At 39.2% G+C, this 20,670-nt stretch overlaps 1 protein-coding gene across 4 annotated transcripts in view; it reads right to left on the bottom strand.

Annotated features, from left to right (window-relative positions):
- The window catches only part of RSPO2 (R-spondin 2), a 141,470-nt gene that overhangs the window by 41,524 nt on the left and 79,276 nt on the right, over positions 1–20,670 (bottom strand). For all 4 annotated transcript variants that reach the window (XM_036031354.1, XM_036031355.1, XM_036031353.1 and 1 more), the window contains 2 exons: positions 12,860–13,003; positions 10,383–10,571 (listed from right to left, as the gene is read on the bottom strand). In XM_036031354.1, coding sequence (XP_035887247.1) covers positions 10,383–10,571; positions 12,860–13,003 — 333 coding nt within the window. The remainder of the gene's footprint in view (positions 1–10,382; positions 10,572–12,859; positions 13,004–20,670) is intronic.

Here is a 20,670-nt window from a genome sequence, read left to right on the forward strand (position 1 = left end):
ACATGCGGTGGATAAAAATTTGGGAGGGCTATCTCGGGAACAAGGAGTCCCAGCCACATACCAGGTCCCCCACCCCAGGGTTCCAGTGCCAAGAAGATAAGTCCCCACAACTTCTGGCTGCAAAAGCCAGCGGTGATAGAGTCAGTAAAAGAAACTGCCAAAGCCCCGAAGAGTTCCTCTTAAAGAACCCATGCACAGGCTCACCTACTCAGACTCACTCTCCCTGAGCTCCAGTATCAGGGTAGCAGCTTGAAAAGCACCAGTGGCACACAGGAAGGAACTGAAGTGCCTGGCATCAAGATGAGCAGAGGCCATTGTCTCTTTTCTAAACCAAACCCTCCTCCCACAGAGCTGGCAAGCTGGTGCCAGGAGACTCCATCAACCTGGCTAACACTTCTTGACCTTGGAGATCCCCAGAGACTCTGCCCCACCCAACTTACTGGCCCACCCAAACTGCTTTTCCATAAGAATGGCTGGTCTTGGCTCACGCTTCACAGCTCCCTAAATCCTATCAAATAAGCAACAGCTGGCTTCAATGAGCCCCAGGTCAGGCACTAGCAAGCAGCCAACCTAGATTCACAGCTTGGCTTCACCTGGGAATCCCCAAGCCCAGCACACATGGCAGCCATCTCAGATTGCTTTATAGCTCAGGAAGGATGGCCCTTGGCAAAACACAGGTTTAGGCTGACCTCGGTCTGTACCCCTGGGGAACCCCTGGGAAACCCCAGGGACAGTGCACCCAGTGGACAGCTACAGATGACATCAGAGAACCACCACCTTGCCCCTGCACCGCCAATCATCCACAGAGAGCAGAAGTTGGTAGTCAGTGGTCACAGCCAATCCTTGCTCCTGAGTAGCCTGGGTAAATCCCTCCCATTGATCTGCCAACAGGAACCAGGGCTCAATTACAAATGGAGAGTGTCTCAGCCCACACAAAGGGTGTACCTTGAGTACCCATCTTGGATGATAGGGGAGGCTTTGCCACTGGGCCCTACAGGACACCTACTACATAAGGCAACCTATCAAGACACAGAGCCAAAGCAGCTTTGCCTAAAATATAGAAAAAAATGCAGGAAGGCTGCCAAAACAGGGAGATAAAGAAACATGCCCCAAATGAAAGAACAGATGAAAAGTTCAGAAAAAGAGCTGAACAAAATGGAGATAAGCAATCTATCAGATGCAGAGTTCAAAACAGTGGTAATAAGGATGTGCAAGGAACTTAGTGAGGACCTCGGCCACACAAAAAGATCAAGTAAGAAATCAAAGATACACTAAATAAAGAACAGTTTCCAGGGAAACAGTAGAGTGGATGAAGCCAAGAATTGAATCAATGATGTAGAACATAAAGAAGCAAAAACAACGAATCAGAACAACAAGAAGAAAAAGGAATCCAAAAAGGTGACGATAGTATAAGCAGGCTCTGGGACAATTTCAAGAGGTACAACCTTCACATCATTGGGGTGCCAGAAGGAGAAGAGAAAGAGCAAGAAATTGGAAATCTATTTGAAAAAATAATGAAAGAAAACTTCCCTAATTTAGTGAAGAGAATAGACATGCAAGTCCAGAAAGCACAGTGAGTCCCAAACAAGATGAATGCAAAGAGGCTCACTTCAAGACACATCATAATTAAAGTGCCAAAGGTTAAAGATAAAGAGAGAATTGTAAAAATAGGAAGAGAAAATCAGTTACCTACAAGGGAGCTCCCGTAAGACTGTTGGCTGATTTCTCTAAAGAAACTTTGCAGGCTAGAAGGGATTGGCAAGCAATATTCAAAGTCATGAAAAGCAGGGACCTACAGCCAAAATTGATCTACCCAGCAAAGCTATCATTTAGAATCAAAGGGCAGATAAAGAGCTTCCCAGACAAGAAAAAACTAAAGGAGTTCATCATCACCAAACCATCATTAGATGAAATGTTAAAGGGACTTACTTAAGAAAAAGAAGATGATCAAAACTATGAACAATAAAATGGCAAAAAAATACATATCTATCAACAATTGATCTAAAAAAAACTAAGCAAACAAGAACAAAGACAGAATCATGGATACAGAGGGTATTTTGATGGTTGCCATATGGGAAAGGTGCAAGGGAATGGGTGAAGAGGTCAGGGGATTAGGAACTACAGACAGGTAGTTACAGAATAGCCATGGGGACGTAAAGTACAGTATAGGAAATGGAGTAGGCAAAGAACTTACATACATGACCCATGGACATGAGCAATGGTGGGAGGATTGCCTGAGGTAGTTGGGGGTGCTAGGTGGAGGGAGCAAAGGGGAAATAATTAGGACAACTGTAATAGCAAAATCAATAAAATATAATTTAAAAAGAAATAAATTTAAAAAATAAAATATTACTGCAGGACTTGATATAATTACCAGAATTAACCCTGCATCTAGATTTCAGACTCCTGACCATACTTAGGAACATAGCACTATGTAGAAAAGACACCACACTTATTGACAAGTTCAAAGGGAATTGACCCTCTGTGCAAATGTACATTTTCTAGATTTGCTAGACACCAGGAAGTTCTACAATTATTCCATGTTCACTAAAAAACCAGGTGGATAATTCCATTCAAATATAACAGGTAAGTCAAAAAGTCCTGATTCCATATTGCCCTTGCCTCTCTCAAGTCACATTTCACAATTATACCTTTGGCTTTCATCGAGGGATAAATACTCTCAAGCTGCCTTATGCCTCTGAAAACATGCATTTGTCATTGAGATGTCACTGAAGACACCGTCCACTACACACTGCTCACTGCTCTGGATGCGATTTTCCATTTGAGAAATGCGTTTACTGTGTGTCTCCCTGTGGAACTAGAATGCTTTCTTTACCATGAAATTATCATTAATTTCCTCAGTTCTATGATGTAGGATCCATCCCTTCCACCACATGCACACACTCGAGGGTGTCTGAAATTGGGATGAGTATCCATACATGTGTGTGTGTATTGTGCATATAGGTGTATATATTCATATATACATACATATGTATATATTCACATGCATGTGTGTGTTGTGTGCATATGTACACATGTATGTGTGTATATATACCTACATATATGCATAGATTTTTCCCTTTAAAAGTCATTATGAAATTGATTTTATTAATTATTTTATAATTAATCATTTATTTTAAATAAGAATAGAAAAAAACATATCTACTTTTCTTCTTTGCCTGGTAAGAAGACCAAGTCCCAATTTTTAGTGCATTTATTTCAGCCAACACATATTCATAGGCTCTATTTTCCTTGTCAGTCTTGGGCTCTTATTTTAAGTTTTTCCTGGTTCTGATCTTTTAAGTTTGTTTTGTTTTGTTTCAGCATGTTATCAAATATCCTTTTACATTCAGTTGTTATTAAATCCTTTGAGTAACTGCCAGCATGTGAGGATATAACATCAATTATTAGATGTCCCTTACCTACACAAGCTCAAATACAAGGAAATAATACTGACATACAGAAATATTAGGTCCAAGTATTATATAAACAGGTCAATTACATGGCAAAAATCTATTGCCTTCATATTTTTAATTATAATCACTTTAGCCACCTGAACCTCTAGCCCCCCTCTATTGGACAAATAACTCTATCATCTGAAGCACTTCTGCATGATGACAACATGAATCACGCTGGGATTTCAGTAAAGCTCTGTCATTATTTCCGTTAAAATGTTTTATTTTTCCTCTGCCTCCTGACCCTGGAGGATATCCACAAGCACAGCTCTAGGTCATTCCAGTAGCTGGAGAAGTATTTACAGGAAATCTCAGTAAGCAAACCGCCTGCGCCTTTTATCAACACCAGTGAAAGTCCCACAGAGGTGTCTGATGAGGAAAATAAGTTGTTCTAAGAAATCATTGGGGGATTTGTACTTGAGACTTTCTTATCTCCTTAGGAAAAAAAAAACTAAAATCCCTTGTAAATAGGGGGCGGGCGGGGGGGGGGGGGGAAATCTGCTACTGACACCATGTGTGTCCTATTAAAGTTGTTTTTATTTTAGAACACTGAAAAAATTGTTTTATATATTTTACATTAAGATCAGAGTAGCTTACTGCTGTGTAAAATTCATAAAAGAAAGCCCCTTTGGAATTTTCCTGTCCGTGCTTTGCTGCACACAGAACGTCGGGCCTTCGGTGGCCTATGCAGTTGAGAAATCCTTTTTACAAGTACCCATAAAAGAGACGAGTACATGTTGCTCCAGACTGTAATTAAATGGGGCTAGTAGAGACTCCAGATGGGAAGCTGTAGAGAATGGCACAAAGGTGTGGCTTCTTTCACTCGCTGGCTCCCGGGCCCCTCGGGCAAGCCGGGCTGGCACCAGGACAGGCTCAAAATGAAACTCGGAGAAGTGGCTGTCTTACGTCCCGCCCCCAGCCTCCATGTGATGAGTGCTTTGCACGCCCCAAGATTTCCACTTCGAAGTCCAAAACTGCCCTCCCTAGACATTTCCTGATCTCCCAGGCACGCCACACGGGAGCTCCTACCCTCTGGAAGTGACAATTAGATATAAAGGAAATCATTGCTAAAATAAAACCCCAGGAAAACAAAAACGAAAAACACCACCACCAATAGGTGTGAGTAGTTATCACCTACCTACTTTCCGGCAAACAAGAAGAAAAATTAAAAAGTAATGGGTGAAGGGTGCAGGGAGGGAGGGCAAACTTCCCAAGACGTCCCCTGAAGTTCCTTGCTAAGATCGCCGAGGCAGGAATTTCGGACAGTTCAGCTACTGGCAGAAATGTTTGTGGGCAGGTGGGTCTTTGCTCATCATCAATTTAATACAATAATTATACACGAACATTTGAAATGTGTCTGCTTACGAGTGACTGTCCCAGTTTATAATCACTATAAAATAAACATTACCATTAGCTGCCATGTATGCAGAGTACCTGGGAAATAGTACATTCTGCTTAAAGTGACTAACACAAGTCACTGATTTTAAAATATAATAAAGTGTTTAGCATACCAAACACAGGGCAACAAGAATTTCCCCTTTTTAGATGCTGTCTTCTTCATATGAAAAGTTCAATATCCACATTCCTGACAACTATGAAGCTTTCAAAACAAAAGAGGTTTTACTCTTATCCTCTCTTCTTGAGGATATTCTTGAGGTTGGCATGTATAAAACAGACCACATAAGTTATAACTCAAATGTAAACAAAATGTACAGAAATAAAGAACATATGTCTAAAGCATATTTGCTTGACCCTTATCCTACTGAAAATGTGATTATTTCCTGCTCTCAGTTTGATCTATCACAATCTACAACCATCTTTAGTTATATTATCTAATCCCTAGTCCACATGTTGCTGTCCATTTCTATACAGAAAACAAAGATTAGAGAGTCTTATTGCTATTGCTTTTTTAAAAGCAGATGTTTGCAAAAACTAAGGGTCTAAGTTAACTAAATAATATCTTTTCTTTCCTACCAAGTTATAGACCACTTTTTAAAATGTAGATAATGGTCAAGTGAGGTCTCATATGAGGAATAAGTTATTTTCCAATTGAACTAGTATGGAGTAGCAGATTTCATATTTAAGCTTTAGCACACTCCTGAGAAAATACAATTAGGGCTTAAAGAATTGCATCATGTTGCTACTAACAGCCACGGTATGGTGAGTGGAGGCAGCCATGAGCAAATGGGACAAATAACTATCTGGGCGTACATTGAAGCATCACCTAAATTACTTTAACAGTCTAACTGCTTAAATGTGTCAGAAAGAGAAAAACCATGCTGGCCACAGAGCTACTGGATGTGGGCATGAGGCTCGGATCCCAGCACTTGCGTGCAGACCAGGGAGCGAGAGGGCAGAGACGAGCGCGGGACCTGACTGAGCATAAGGCAGCCTCATCTAGAAGGGGACTCTGAGAGACCAAGGATGCAAACAACACTCTTGAAGCCACTCTTCTTTCCCAACAAACTGAGGACCAACGACAGGAAAATTGTAAAGAAGAGGTCTTAGTAGGGGCAGCTGAACCCAAGCAGAGCCAGTAAGTGGCTCAACACTTCGGCATTTCTGAAATGACCTTTGGGGTATGTCCTACTAGCTATTTCAAGTTGGAAGACGGTGCTGATGGCAGAGTGCCATGTTTGTGAAAAGTATTTGTAGAGCAAAAGTAAAATGATGTGTTTGTTGGAGAGAGAAATAGTTTAAAGTTGGCTACTTCAATGATGGACAACCATGGCTTTATCTTTGATTTTTATTATACGAAACAAGGAAAAGGCACAGGAAAACTTGGGTTTCCTAGGCAGCAAAATATTGGTCCTACTCTTGGCTCTACCACCAGACACTTGCTATGCGTCACCTTGGACCAGTCGGCACCTCCCTAAATCTCAGCTCTCTCCTCTTCCCTAATGTACAGTGGGAGGATCAAGACAGTCACATAACACAGCCATTGAGTCAGTAGCTAAACAGCTTGCCCTGAGGCCCATCAAAAGACCTCCTTCATTCAGATCTCCAATCAAATGTTCCTCCCTCAATTTCCCTGAATACCCTACATAAAATAGACATTCCCAATCAACTCTTTCACCAGCTCTCTATCCTGCTTTATTTTTCTTCACAGCCTTTACCTCCTCATAAAATTATTATGTACTATTCCCATTAGAGAAAGCTCCGTAAGGAACTCAACATTATGCCTAGACCAATGGTTGGTACATAGACATGAATGAATTAAAATTAGTTGGTGTAAGACCTTATAAAACAATGAGTCCCATACAGACAGGCAAGAATATTTCAGGTTGAGGTGGTGTTGGCCAGTCCTGTGAAAGAGTGCGGATGACAGCCACCTCCAAATGTCAACATTTCCCGTGTTCATGAGCATCTTCCAGTCTGAACCTCCACAGCTGTGACTGTGTTCTTCTACTATTCACTTAAATGTATAATAGGAGCATGTTTATACTTTTCTATTAATGTCTTGCCTAATATACAACCTGGCTCAGACTTGAAGTTCCTCTCATTTAGAGATGCAGGTTATATACTAACAGAACAAATCAGTCCCAACAGGGTGACTTCTACTGATTAGTGTGCTCAGCCTGGAAGGAAGGGAAGGTCGTTCTATCTATCTGCACTGGGTACAGCCCTCACTTTAAAGTGGTCCATTCTCTTTTCTCCTTGTTTCCCATATTCATTGTTCCATTTTTTTTCCTTACTCACGATCTATCTTTCTTTTCTTCCATAGTCTTTGAAGCTCTTCTCTTTTTCCTCATTATCTATCCTCTTGCTATCTTGGTAGCTAAATGCAGGTCAAATGCGGATTTAAAGAGTCTGGCATAGTCTTTGAGCGCTAACTACCTGTGGGAAGGAAAGAGGAAGCAGAAGGAGGGTGGAAGCTGCCAGATGTGAAAGGCCTGGCAAATGCCCCGTGCAGCTACTGAAAAAGTGTTCTGTTCTTTGGTTGTAAAACAGTGCTCTTGGGCTTACCAGTCCCTTCCTCACCCTTCACACGACAGCCACAGAAACTGCCTGTATCTTCTGACAATCTTAGAATCGTTGGATTTGAGAACTGGGCTGGATTTTAATGTTCACCCACCCTAATGCCCTCCAATTTACAAATGAGGAAATAGAGGCCAAAAGAGGTTAAGTGCCTTGCCAAGGGTCACAGGATCCATGACTTGACAGGGTGCAGAGATTCAGATCCTATCGCCAGAACAGAGCCCTGAAGAATGTGTGTCAGAAAAGCCCAAGAAATTCTACAGGTTATTGTCATCAGAAATGAAAGGAAGGATAACTAACCTAAAAGAAAAACTGGGAAAGGAACACCAAGTGATTCAAGTGTAAATCAATCCTTGACTTAGAATATTTTCAGATTGTCTTTTTTTTTCTTTTCTTTTTTCTTTTTCTTTTTTTTTAAGGAAATAAGCATGTGTTGTTTAAGGGGAAAATAGGCTGAAGCATTGCAAGGTTGGTTCTCCACCCCCCCAATCTTGCATCCATTTATTTTCTTATTTTTGATAGTTTTTCACGTAATACACGCTTAGTGACTATTCCATTGCACTGACCTCTGCTTCTGCCTTTCCGTAATGGAAAGCAGCTGATTTTAATGTGCTGGTGCGTTAGTGTGAAGGAGGTTAAGGCTGTGTTTGTGTGCAATCAGGTTAAGATTGGCTCCAACAGGAGAAAAATCCATACATATGTTGAAAAGATCTGAAAAATGCCTGTATTCCCAACCTGATTACGACTTACATTTTTGCATGGTTTGTCAAAGCAGATCACTAAAATCAAATCAAGATGTAAAATGGGATGAAGTGGTTTTCTTCTCCATTCTTCCATTAATCACCGTGACCTACTGAAGAAAGGAACTTTTTGCTCCCCAACCTGAGGCAAGGTGGGATACTGCGCTAGAAGTTATGCCAATTTTTATCAGTTGGTATTCAAGTTCCTAAATTAATTTTCTACATTTTAATTTGTTACATTTTGGAATAGAAGTTATTTTGTTGCAGAGTAATTTTCCATCAACAATTCTATTGTAGTTCCCTTTTTATAAAACATAAAACAGTAAAACAAATTTTCATAGAACAGTTTAGACTTGCTAACTTTAAAGGTTATATAAAAATTGAATTTATGAAACTGAAAATGTAGATTCGGGGATCAGAACAATAGCCAGTTTCTCCTAATAAATAATACTTGGTAAAACCGAAATACAAATTACCAGTAAATCAGAGTTCCTTATTGCTTATCAAAAAGAAAACTTAAGCAGATGATACATAAGCATTTATTCTGGCAGAACTTAATTTGCTGGCCGTGTCCGGCTATACTCTCTAAGACAGGATACTGTTGTTGGTAGCACAAAAAAAATATGAGTGCAATAAACAGGTTAACAATCTAGCTGTTATCTACAAAACTCTCAAGCAAGACTGGGGCTAGGTCAAAATAGTTTGGGAGGGGAGGGGAATATTCTGGCTCTTGTTACACATAAGCATGTTTGTTATAGGAGCATTTTCAGGTTAATTTTTGCTATTAACGTAAACCACAATTGGGGGACCACATTGCTGGAAGAGAAATGGGGGGAGGGCAGTTATATAAACAATATACAACAAAGGAAGTCTTTATTTCCAATACCTGAATACATCAGGTTTGTTTTTAGGCACAAGGTTGCAGGTTAAATGCTCTCAGCTATCCAAGAAGTGGCTTATTAGTTTTGTAAGAAAATATTTTCTTATATTTTGACTGAAAAATACCCAGTTTAAGTGAACAAAACCATCCTTGTTAGTGGAAAGCAAACCCAAAAAAACTTTGTTTCAAAGACCCAGCAAAGCAAAGCAAAACTAATTCAAGAGGAAAAGCTGCCTTCCTAATAGTAGCTTCTGAATCTGGATCTAATAGTTCTCAAAGGCCGACTGGAGTCTTCAAGTCTTAAAAGTTTGTCTTCCTCCACGGATCATAGACATTCTCTATGAGGCAGCATAATATGGATATAAATCCATTTTAAGCAGATATTTATTCCCTCTCTCTGGCCTATAACCACAAAGCTGAAAAACTATGCACCAACAGCAAAAATAAAAGCAAACAAAAGTTTTGATTATTTTATTGGGCAATTTTCCAACTGCAACTTTCTTTTTTGCTTTTCTACGTCGTGGACTAGAAAAACCCCAACTTCATCTCTGGCAATGTAGCATCCGCTGGTGATAAAATAAACGGTAACAAGTGATTATGCTTTAAGAACCCCGGTGACGGCGCTGAGAACTACATTTCAAACAGACTGACTCAGCTTCAGCCAGCACCTGAGCTATGTACGCTTCTCCTAATTTGTAAATGAGCCTAATCCTGTTATTACAGAATAATTACTGCAAATCAGCACAATTACTACAAAGACATGAATAAACACACACATACCAGTAGCTGTTTTCTACAAATTATTATCAAAACAAAGAGAACCGGCTAATTGTGGGAACATTAAGACAACGTTTATTCCTCCCAGTGTTTGGGCAAGTTTATTTTAAGTTGTCATCTTCAACTAGTAATGATGCAGATGATTTTACAGATTCCATAAACCTTTCTAATCTAAACTCTTCTCAACTGAAAGTTGGCTGCTTCCCTCAGAGCAACATCTGCAAAAGCCTGATTTCCTAAGACCTACTTTTATGGTATGTTAGCCTAAAAAAAAAAAAAAAAAGAAAAAGAAAAGGCAAAAACTTCTAGAAAGCTCATTTGCAATGTACTCTTCTAAAATTGTATCAAGGTATCATGAAAGTAAATGAAACACATTTATTCTTCACAATTTAAGCATCCATCTCTAAATTAGGACAATGTGGAATTTTTACCCTCTGACCAATGTTATTAATTCCTTTCATGGATAGATACTCTTTATTGGGAGGGAGGGTAGTTAGGGAAGAGGTGAATTCAGAAAGCACACAGCTCATGGTAGTGATTAGCCAAACTCACCTCCTGGACAATGCCTCATGGCCATCTTACACCTCCTGGATTCAGCGATGGTTGGACATGGTATTGTGTCTTTTGCTGGCTTTTTAACAATTTGCCGTGTTCTGGTTTCCAGACCCCATTTAAATCCACACGTGCGATTATTTCTGCTACAGGTTCCCCATTCACTCCAATGACCGACTTCACATCCTTCTAAATAAAGATAAAAAATACAAATACAAATAAAAATTGGGTATCCATTTGCTCCACCAGCATTGAATTTATACACCAGTGTTTCATACTCTCTCCATCTTCATATACCAAAAACTAAGTTGTACAGCCCACAAAGACCTAGATTCACCTTTCAGGAACTTTAATTCTTTGAACCATGGGGTCACTTTAATTTGCAACAATTGCTGCATACGTAATTGAAAAACTATTCATTTTTATTTGTCTTAGGTCATTTTTTGAAGAGATGCAACTAGACCATTCAAAAGACATTAAAATATATATAACTTCTAAAAGATTCAATAGCTAAAACCTATAGTAGAAGATACTATTTCATACTATGTCAGAACACAAAATTTTACAGGCTAATTCCAAATGCCCCCACTGAAATTTACAAGTGTGTTAGTTTTATTTTAAAACTAAGTACATGGGGGGTAAGGCTAGGGTGTTTATTTTGTTTATTCTGATTTTCTCAATTCTTTCAATAGGTGTCTGGAAACCACAATATGTATTTCTTATCTAAATTGGTGCTACATATTATTATACTTTGAAAAGTAAACAACTATGATCAAATATTTGAAAAATGTATTATTTTCCTAGATTACATATCTAGCTTTAGCATCTCCTTTTGTAAATTCCCCTATAATAGAAAAGTAGACTACCCTCTAGCCCCCTGGATTGAGGTTGGGGAATAAAAGGAGAAAAATAGGGCAATTAAACCTCCTCATCAAGTTCACCATTAAAAAGTCCCTTCACACGACCACATCGAGACTCAGGCCCCGGGTCTTTACACATTATTTCTGCGTTCCAGATCTTAGCAGGCATCATGGTTACTCTTAGATATTTCAAAGCTAAGATTTGTAGTCAGGTGAAAAAATATTGTATTCAGGGGAATGCACAGGACTCAATTTGAATTTGTTTATATTTAAGGGTTTCATAAGAGTTTCCCTTGATTGTTGTAAAGGGCATGGGTCTTGACTCTAAAAAGCAAACTCAACATTCTCAATATGTTCTTCTACTGACTTTCTTATTGTTTAATAGGGTGCTGCCTGTATGAATGTATTCACTCACACTTAAATAGGAGCATAATGCTCTGGCTGGTGTGGCTCAGTGGATTGAGTTCTGGCCTGTGAGGGTCATGGGTTTGATTCCCAATCAGGGGACATGCCTGGTTTGCCAGCCAGGTCCCCAGTAGGGAGTGTGAGAGGCAACCACACACTGATGTTTCTCTTTTTTTTCCCCTCCCCTCCCATCTATCTAAAAATAAATTTTAAAAAATCTTTAAATAGTAACATTAGTACACATTTATTCATAAACCTCTTATTTAAAAGTGTCCTCTGCAAGCTTTCACATGTATAATTATAGACTATTTTAGCAATATTTCTGCAGGGAAAAACGCTCTTAATTTTCTTTTAAGTCTCCATATCGAAGAGATGGAAAGGCTCACTCATACTACACGGCTCTGTTGCACCTATCATATCAGATGTATGACATGTCAAATGAAGTTCAGGGGGAGGAGTAGAGGGATGGTAGCAGCGAAGACGCCGCTACACCCAATAACAACAGCTTCAGCCATTCATCAAAACGTGGGTCCTGACAGGTCTCCACCTTTTCATCCGGAGCAGAAAAACCAAAACCATATAAAGATAGTGAGCAAGTAGTATAATAACCCAAGTGTTTTCAAACACTCAAAAAATATTAAATTTAAAAAACGTGTATTTCTCCTGATTCTTCCCCAATGGTATATATATATGTATATTAAATTATACATCTTAGCTATCTAAACTTAGTAAAATTGCTTTAATGCACTGTGGAACACACAGTCAATCATCACGATGTATTTTACACAAAAAATTTCTTTCTGGTGATTTTTAAAAATACAGCTAAGAAGAGCCATTATTTATATACATAACATAAGTGATAAAATCATTAATTGCATGGTACAGCTTCAAATTTTGTTTTTCTTCTAAGTAAAATGTTTTTCTCTAACATATACTATTTATTAAGATACTTAAAAAATGGAGTATTACACATAAGATAAAAACATTATCAGCATTTAAAAAATCTAGCAAATGTACCGCTAGCAAATTTCAAGACAAGATGTAATATGTGAGACTAGAATTCAGTCAGCAGAAAACTGAAATTACGTTCAGTTCTAATTGAAACAAGAGACCAACTTGTTGTTAGGTTGAATATATCCAGCATGCATTTTTCTTTCTCAAGAAACAGGTGTTAAAAGTTGTAGTTTGAAAGTTACACAAAAAACCACTCACCCACACATTCCATGGTGTCATCTAATGGTGCAAAACCGTCTGGACATTCGTCAAAGCAACGGCCTCTATGCAAATAGAAACCTGCTTTGCACTTAGTACAAAAGTCTTTGCTGAAGCAAGAATCACAGTTTTCTATTCTGCATCCTGAAAACAATTTTAAAGAGAAAAAAATTTCAGTCAAGGAAATGTACTTGTTTTGCAAAAAAATTCTCACAAACTTATCGGTCAGTTTAATCGAAATTCTAGTGGTCAGGGAAATAGGAATTCAACCCATTTGTTTCCTAATGGCATCTCACTTTAAATCACTCCTACCTCTTGCAACAACTCACCACACCAATAAACTAAGACACAATTCCAACCCTGGGCCCTAGGCAGCAGTGAGACCCTGCAGAAATTTTTCCAACTCCAAATGGGATAAAAAAGGATTGAAAAGAAGAAGAAAACACCCTCGCTACAAATTACATTGCTGCTGGGATTGAAATCTGTTCTGCTCTTCAAAAGACCTACAATGGAAAACACAAAGGGAATAGTCTAATCAGTATCTTCTGTTTCAGGACAGTAAATTAAAATTTTGTTTATGTTGGTCAGTGCTGGCATTTACTTTCATCAAAAGATTTCTTAACTTGCAGGGGGTAGTTTTGGCCTTTAAAAAAAAAAGAACCATAACAATATGCCAAAGGCTTTACATGCATTTCCATTTGGTCTTCATAATAATCCTGCAAGACGGGCAGTACTATCCATATTTTGCAAATAAGGAACCTGAGCCGCAGAGAGATTAAGGCATCTAGCAAGCAGTGGCTGAGTTGGTTCTGAAAGCTCCCAAAGCCCACTGCCTCCTCAACATGCTCTTTTCTATAACTCGCCAATAGGAGAGGTTTGTGAAACAGAAATGCTTTCAGGCCTGCTACCTCTGGGTTTGAACCCCAGATCTGCCCTCACCAGCTCCGTGACCCTGGACAACTACATGCCTCTCTGAGTCCCTGTTTCCTTCTGTATAAAAAAGGAGATGTCACTGACTTTACAAGGCTATTATGAGAACTTCTAATAATATATGTGAATTGACTGGCTCATCATAGGTAGTCTGCACAATAGTGAATTAGAAACATTCATTTTCCCACTAAACCACACAACAACATGTAAAAAGAAGCAAAAATTTATCTTGTATCCTGAGTCAGATTCCCTGATAGGCCGGTAACATCAGGGCCAGAGATAAGTGACTTACACAGGTCAAAATAAATATAGTCTAAACCGTTCTTTGAAGAGAGGTAAAGAGAGAAGTTTAGAGGATTGGCTAGCTGAAATGTCAGGTTTTCAACAGATTTGCAGCACATTAGTACTTGCAACATCTTTAATTGATGGTAATTAACAGCATGTAAAGCTCTAGGAAAACTCCATGCCATTACTTGTATTCATTTAACAAGCCTCCAAGTGCCAATACTGTATTTGGAGCTTTAATGATTCAGAAAAGCTTTAAAATATATAGTTCCTGCAAGCAAAACAATACTGGAATAGAAAATAGTGATCAAAATGTGAAATAACTGAATATTAAAAGTTTGAAAATAGAGAAAATAAAGCCAGAAAGTAGAATTAAAGGCTTAAAAACATACGTATTTCATTAAAATAAATTATATAGTGAATGACAGTTTCTAGATGTATTAAAAGAAAAATGGCAACTCCTCACCTTTCAATATTGACTCTGAACAGGTCTTCGTGTAGTAAATGACCACCATGAAGTGGTTAATTCCACTTCTAAACCATTACCATATTTACAATTGGAAATCCAACTATGTGTGGGTGAGAGTCTATAGTCAAATTATAGTATTGCTCTTTTGGGGGAAGATGGTGGGCACAGAACACTTTATCACCCCATAAAGGGTTCATTTGTAGTCTTAAATGCTATAACATATATTTTAACAAAAATAGTGGTCTATAGCTGGTCAGTAGCTTCTTAATCATGGTAAAATTACATGACCAGCATGTCCACAAATTGTTGGTTTTCTCTTACTTTTTTTTTCAAAGCAAGCAGACTTTCCTGTTAGCAGAATTATTTCCCAAGAAATAATGATAAACATTCCAAAGATAAAACAGAACTAAGGGATGAAAAGAAAAAAAGAATTTAAATTTTAAAAAAGAGGACTATACGCTTCATAAATCAATTGTTATCTAGAAAGTCTGATTTTTCTTTAAAACACGACCTGCACCAATAGCTTTTTGGCCCAAGAGTCATAGCAATAAGCATTTGGAATTCATTTTACAAGGTGCTTTGCTGAGTTTTATTGTTACCTGTGGCTCCCTTTCTGCATTTTGTTCCATGCTCCTAACACCAGTTCGCAGAATGTGGAATTTCTGAAATACCTATCATTCTCTGTCAAGTCCCTGAGGACTTCTTCAGGCATAAATCCTGCTAGGAGAAAGCTTAATTGTTTATCCTCAAATGTCAGTGGGTAAGAATCTGATGCATTCAAATCGTAGAATACTGCAGCCATGCAAAGGCGTGAGGTGAATTATAAGCAATGACAGAGAAGAAGTACGAAAACCCACAGTTAAGTGAAAAAGGCAAGTTGCAGGGTATCTAGTGGATGACACAATAAAACCATACACGCATGTGAATGTGTGTACGAAGTAGCTTGGAGGAGTGGACTTGGGAAAGGCGTGGTAGAATTTTGAAATCTTAAAATTATATGTTTCTGAATTATATAAATATTTTAGCATTATAATATAAGCATAATATATAGCATTTGAGTATTAAAATAAAACAAAAAAGTTATTGTAATATACATTTGTGACCTACTTGAATGTACAGAAAATGAGACTTCATTAACATTCTAAAATAAAGTCTTTTGATTTTAAGACAAACATGACTAAAGAAATATTATCCCATCCCAGATTTGTCTAGATTTGGGTCCATGAACCCACATCCCTCATTGGATAATGCTTAGCCTTCACACTACACAATCATTTGACCATCTGTTGACAGTATCCTTTGTTTGAATATATTCAATGGCACTTTTCCTTCACTCAAATCATAAGGAAAAACACTATTTTTCATGCAATACAGCAGTTAAACAAAAGCTTTGATTGGTGCCAAGTCCCAACCTCACCGGCAGCTCCTCCGACCGTCCTGCTCTCAAGCCCCGCCCCACGTTGCCACAACGTGACACCGACACCTGCAGCCCGGGCGTTCAGTGGCCTGAACTGACACAACTCAGCTAATCACAGACACCTATGATCTGAAAGCGTCTTAAGCTAGCAACTGCATAAACCAGCTACCGTGGAAATCCACATTGGCACATACTTCAGCAACTGAAAACCTTTCCTCACCATCTCCAGGTCCCTCCACAAGCCTCTGCCCTCTTCCGCCATTTCTCCCCAAACTACCTCTTCTGCTTTGGAGAAAACCACTATTTTGCAGGGCCTCAGAGTCCCATACTTCTCCTTCCCCATCCCAGCCCATAGCTATTCTGCCCAAAACTTCTTAAGCTTATTATCCTTAAATAATTAGGGTCTACATCAATTCTATGAATATAATGAATACTCATTATATACTTTACTTTTTTACTTATATACATTTTACTTTTATACTTTTTAGTATAAAAGTGAAAGTCTCATTATAAATAGCAATTCAAAACAATGCAGAAGGCTTTAAAAAAATACAGAAATGCCTTCCTTACTTTAATGGCATATCAGGTCTACTTCTCAGAAATAGCCACTGTATTATAGCTTAGGAAAATCTCAATGTCAATTTTATAAATGAGTTTTAAAATACCAATTGGATCACTTAATAGACTGACAACCCTTAGAAAACTTTATACTGTGTAAGAAAACAGGTATATCAAAGTTTACTAAACATAGATCTTTTCTATAAAAATCTGGGCTCTAAGTCCCTGCTCAGAAATATAATACCCTGGTTTAGCCAACTTACATGCTTCTAAATTACATGCCTCCTCAAAAATGCAATCCACGAAATGAGGACTGCCAATATCGGTTTAAGTAAAATTACTGTCCAAGTGAAACTGCCTCCAAATACATTCTGATGGGACTGTCATTTGGCAAGAGGGGCTCACTCTGGCCAAGAGGAAAAAAGAAAATAGGCGGGGTGCCCCGTCCCCTGTCCTCCCACAGTTCCCATGCAGGCTCCATCACAACACCGTCAAATTACACTGTCGTGCAGTTCAACAGTTCATTCCAAACATTCTGCAAACACGTAGCACGGTGCCAGGCCCCGGGCCCGTAACATTATACTGAGCGTGCCCTCTCCTGGAGGTGTGAACGCCAAAGAGAGGGAGCCGCGTGCACAGACAGGGCGTTACGACGTCGAGTGGGAGTTACACCCGGGGTACATCACGGGCAGGGAACACGGGTTCATTTGTGTTCTGCCACTGCAGTTTTCTGGATTTTGTTTTCAGTCTGTAAATTCTTTGTTTCTAACCCAGAGCCGGCTGGACACGTGGTGGAGTTGTAATGCTTGCCAAGAGAACTCACATGAGTGCTACTTAAAACTTCACCTCCTTTATATTTAAAAACTCATTTGAATGCTTTACTTGAGATTGCTTACGTGCGCACTGTAAATATCTTTACTATAAAAAGTTGGTCGGTTGGTTGCCATAAATCTTATTGAAGGACCAAACAGTTAAACACCTATTTAGAAATAGAAAACACCTAAATAGAAAACAATTACAATAGAGAACAGAAATATTGAAATGTGGCAGGTAGTATGTGCTATGGAAGGTGGAACTTTAGCTGAGCAGATTGTAGGCCATAAAGTTCTGGCCATAAGAACCCCACTCATGATAAGGCAACGAGGAAAATTCACATGGTGTGTGATGGGCCCCAGGAAGCCAGGGAGAGTGAATGGAATGAACTGGATGGTAGGTGGAGTGGGTGGTTCCTCAGGCACTTCCTATGTTACTTAGTTTCAAAAAAGAGAGGTAAAATTATAAAGTATTTGCAGCTGGGGTGGTTTTAAGTATTTTAGTAACAATTAAGATTAGTGAAAAGGAACTCAGGCTCAAGCTCAGGGCTTGCTCTGACTATAGTAAGATTCTTGAGCCAGAGAGACAAGATGGTAGCTGGTTTGTTTCCTTGTGTCGACAGGTAAAAGTCACTGGGACCCAGGCACCATGATGGAGAACTAAACGCTGAGATGAAGAAGCACTTCAGGGTCATCAGTCTACTCAAGGACAGGTACCTGGCAGGCAACGAGATGATCAGGCAGCACTGTGAAACATAGAGAGCTAGCTGGGGAGTCCACATTTTTAGGAAATCAAGCTTCGTGGGAGTAGAAAGAGGGTGAAGGTGGGAAATCACTGAGAGCCTCAACACTCCAGCAGGGGTGTCCAACCCGGAGCCCACCGGCCACAGGATGTGGCCCGGGATGGCTATGAATGCGGCCCAACACAAAATCATAAATTTATTTACTGGTAAAACCTTTTTTTTTGCTTATCAGTTTTTGTTAGTGTTTTTGTATTTAATGCGTGGCCCAAGATAACTCTTCTTCTTCCAGTGGGGTCCAGAGATGACAAAAGGTTGGACACCCCCACAAGGGGTAAAAGTTGTGGAAAAAGGAGTTACCTGAAGCAGTAGAATCAACAAACTGCGTCAAGAAGGTGAAAACTGAGAAAAGCCATAAATTACCCTCTCTGCCTCTGGCCTCACAGCCCCTTGAGGGCCTTGGCACACTTGGCAGATTTAGCCTTGTTTATCTTTCCCGCAAAATCTAGATGACAAGAACCATCTCTTAACTAAATATCTCAGCGTGGCCAATCGAGTTGTCCAAACAAAAAAATCTAAACCTTGCATTGAAAGCAGAGAGAAATGAACCTCTGCTAAACCCAACTATGAAAAAATGCAATTCTATCTATTACAATCATTTATTGGAGGAAGGGAAGAAATCAATGAGGCAGAGAAGACCTCAGATACACACTGAGGAATCCACTTCTGTGACTGGCAGGGCCGTGAGCTTCAGGTGCATTAGCACACCCTGATAATCTCACTGCTGATTGTTCCTCGGCTGCCCTTCGCTGTCAAACTACCAGCATCTCCATTTAGAACAAGGAGATGCCAACACCCATGAAGGGGATTGAATCTTCAGGCTGCAATTGCAAGACTCCAAGAGCACCAAGACTACCCCTGGAAAACTCTATAGGTTTCTCTACTTGGTGAATGCTAAAACTTGAGCAGAAATGAAGTCGACAGGTTGCTCCAAAAGACACTTAAAGTTAGACCTTTAGCAAATGTTTCACATGGGAGTACTAGACTGTGCAACTTAATATGAGGTTTTGTAAAATTGTTTAAATATTTTTACATTTCTCTAACAACTATGAATAATGCTGTTTAACATTCCTTTTCAAAGCTTGCGGTGGTTTATAAATATCCCAAAATAAAGTTTTTAAGCTTAATGGTAACAAGATCATGTATTTCTACTATGTGTTGTTGCAGTAATGCCACCAGCATAGGGACTGATGAAAACTATTCCCTGAAATCTAAAATCGCATTCTTTGTCGTGTGCTCTAGTGACACACAGCTCATTGGTAGCACTGTCACATGTCAACCTAAAGAACATGAAACACAGAGTCAGAGGCTACAGGGCTCAGGGTTTCATGCTTACACCTAAACTCCTTGAGGATGAGGCAGAAGACCAGCATGACTAAGTTAACAGTAGGTTGAGGGTAGGAGTGTGTGTAAAACCATTGGAACGGGTTTCAATCAAGCTTGCCTTATTCGTTAGGCAAGTTAGCACAGGATGAAATCCAACTATGTCAAGTGCAGAGTATTACACTCAGAACGAGAGCCAAAGGCAGGAAATAAGAGCTATGTTGAGAAAAGAGTGGCCTCTTAAATAGTACAATGGTTAGCAGATAGAAGGCTAGAATCTTTGTTCCCTTTGCCTCAGTTTCCTCATCTATATTTTTAAAAAAAAGGAACATCAGCCTCTGCCTCCTAGAGTTGTTGGGCGGATTCAGAGGCTTAATAAAGGCAAAGATGTTAGCACAGTATCTGCTGCGAAATTAATGATAAAAGGATGTGAGCCATTATGAGTGTGAAAATTTACCAATAGGACAGTCTAAGATGGCAGCTGGAAGGAAGCTCTAATTATATAAATGTATGTTCAACTCAAAAGAAGGCATTATCTATAGTAAGTGATCTCTACCCTCGTTTAGGTCATGCAGCAAAACAAACTGAATACAATGAATACTGTCATTTATTGAGTACCCACGAAGAAAGCCACCTACTTCAAACATTAGAAACCAGGATTTAGGAAAAAAGACATCTAAATGCAATTTTGAGCTTGGGGGTAGGGGTGGGAGTGGGGTGGGGGGATGACATCTTCTCTGTGCCCTATTCCCCGCACCATCAGTCAGGAGGGGAAAATACTTGACATACCTATATCAGGTGAATGTTCAGAGTATCAGATTAAAGATGAGAACAAAAGAATAGGTAGAAGGTACCACATAAAATTTGTATCACTGCCTAGGGCCAAGTAAGCCTACCCTTCAACAGATATGGTTTGAAATGGGCAGTGCCCCTTTCTGAGCACAAGGAAGCTGTTCAGTTTGTGAAGTTCACTAAAGATGGTCTATCATGGCCATCAGGAAAGTGACCACAAGGACTGTAAAATCCTGGCCTTGGCAATGCTTTTAATCTCCAAACTGCAATTAGGTAAGATGAATGGACTGCATCCAGAAATTTATACATTGTTTTTCATATAGTTATAAAGTTCTATCTTCTATGCCAAAAGTGCCCTAATTTTAATATGCTGTCATATATATGCTGTCAAAAATAATTTTTCCTCCTGACTCATTTTAACTTAG

Source organism: Phyllostomus discolor, chromosome 7 (genome assembly GCF_004126475.2).
Source record: "Phyllostomus discolor isolate MPI-MPIP mPhyDis1 chromosome 7, mPhyDis1.pri.v3, whole genome shotgun sequence".
Classification (NCBI taxonomy): domain Eukaryota; kingdom Metazoa; phylum Chordata; class Mammalia; order Chiroptera; family Phyllostomidae; genus Phyllostomus; species Phyllostomus discolor.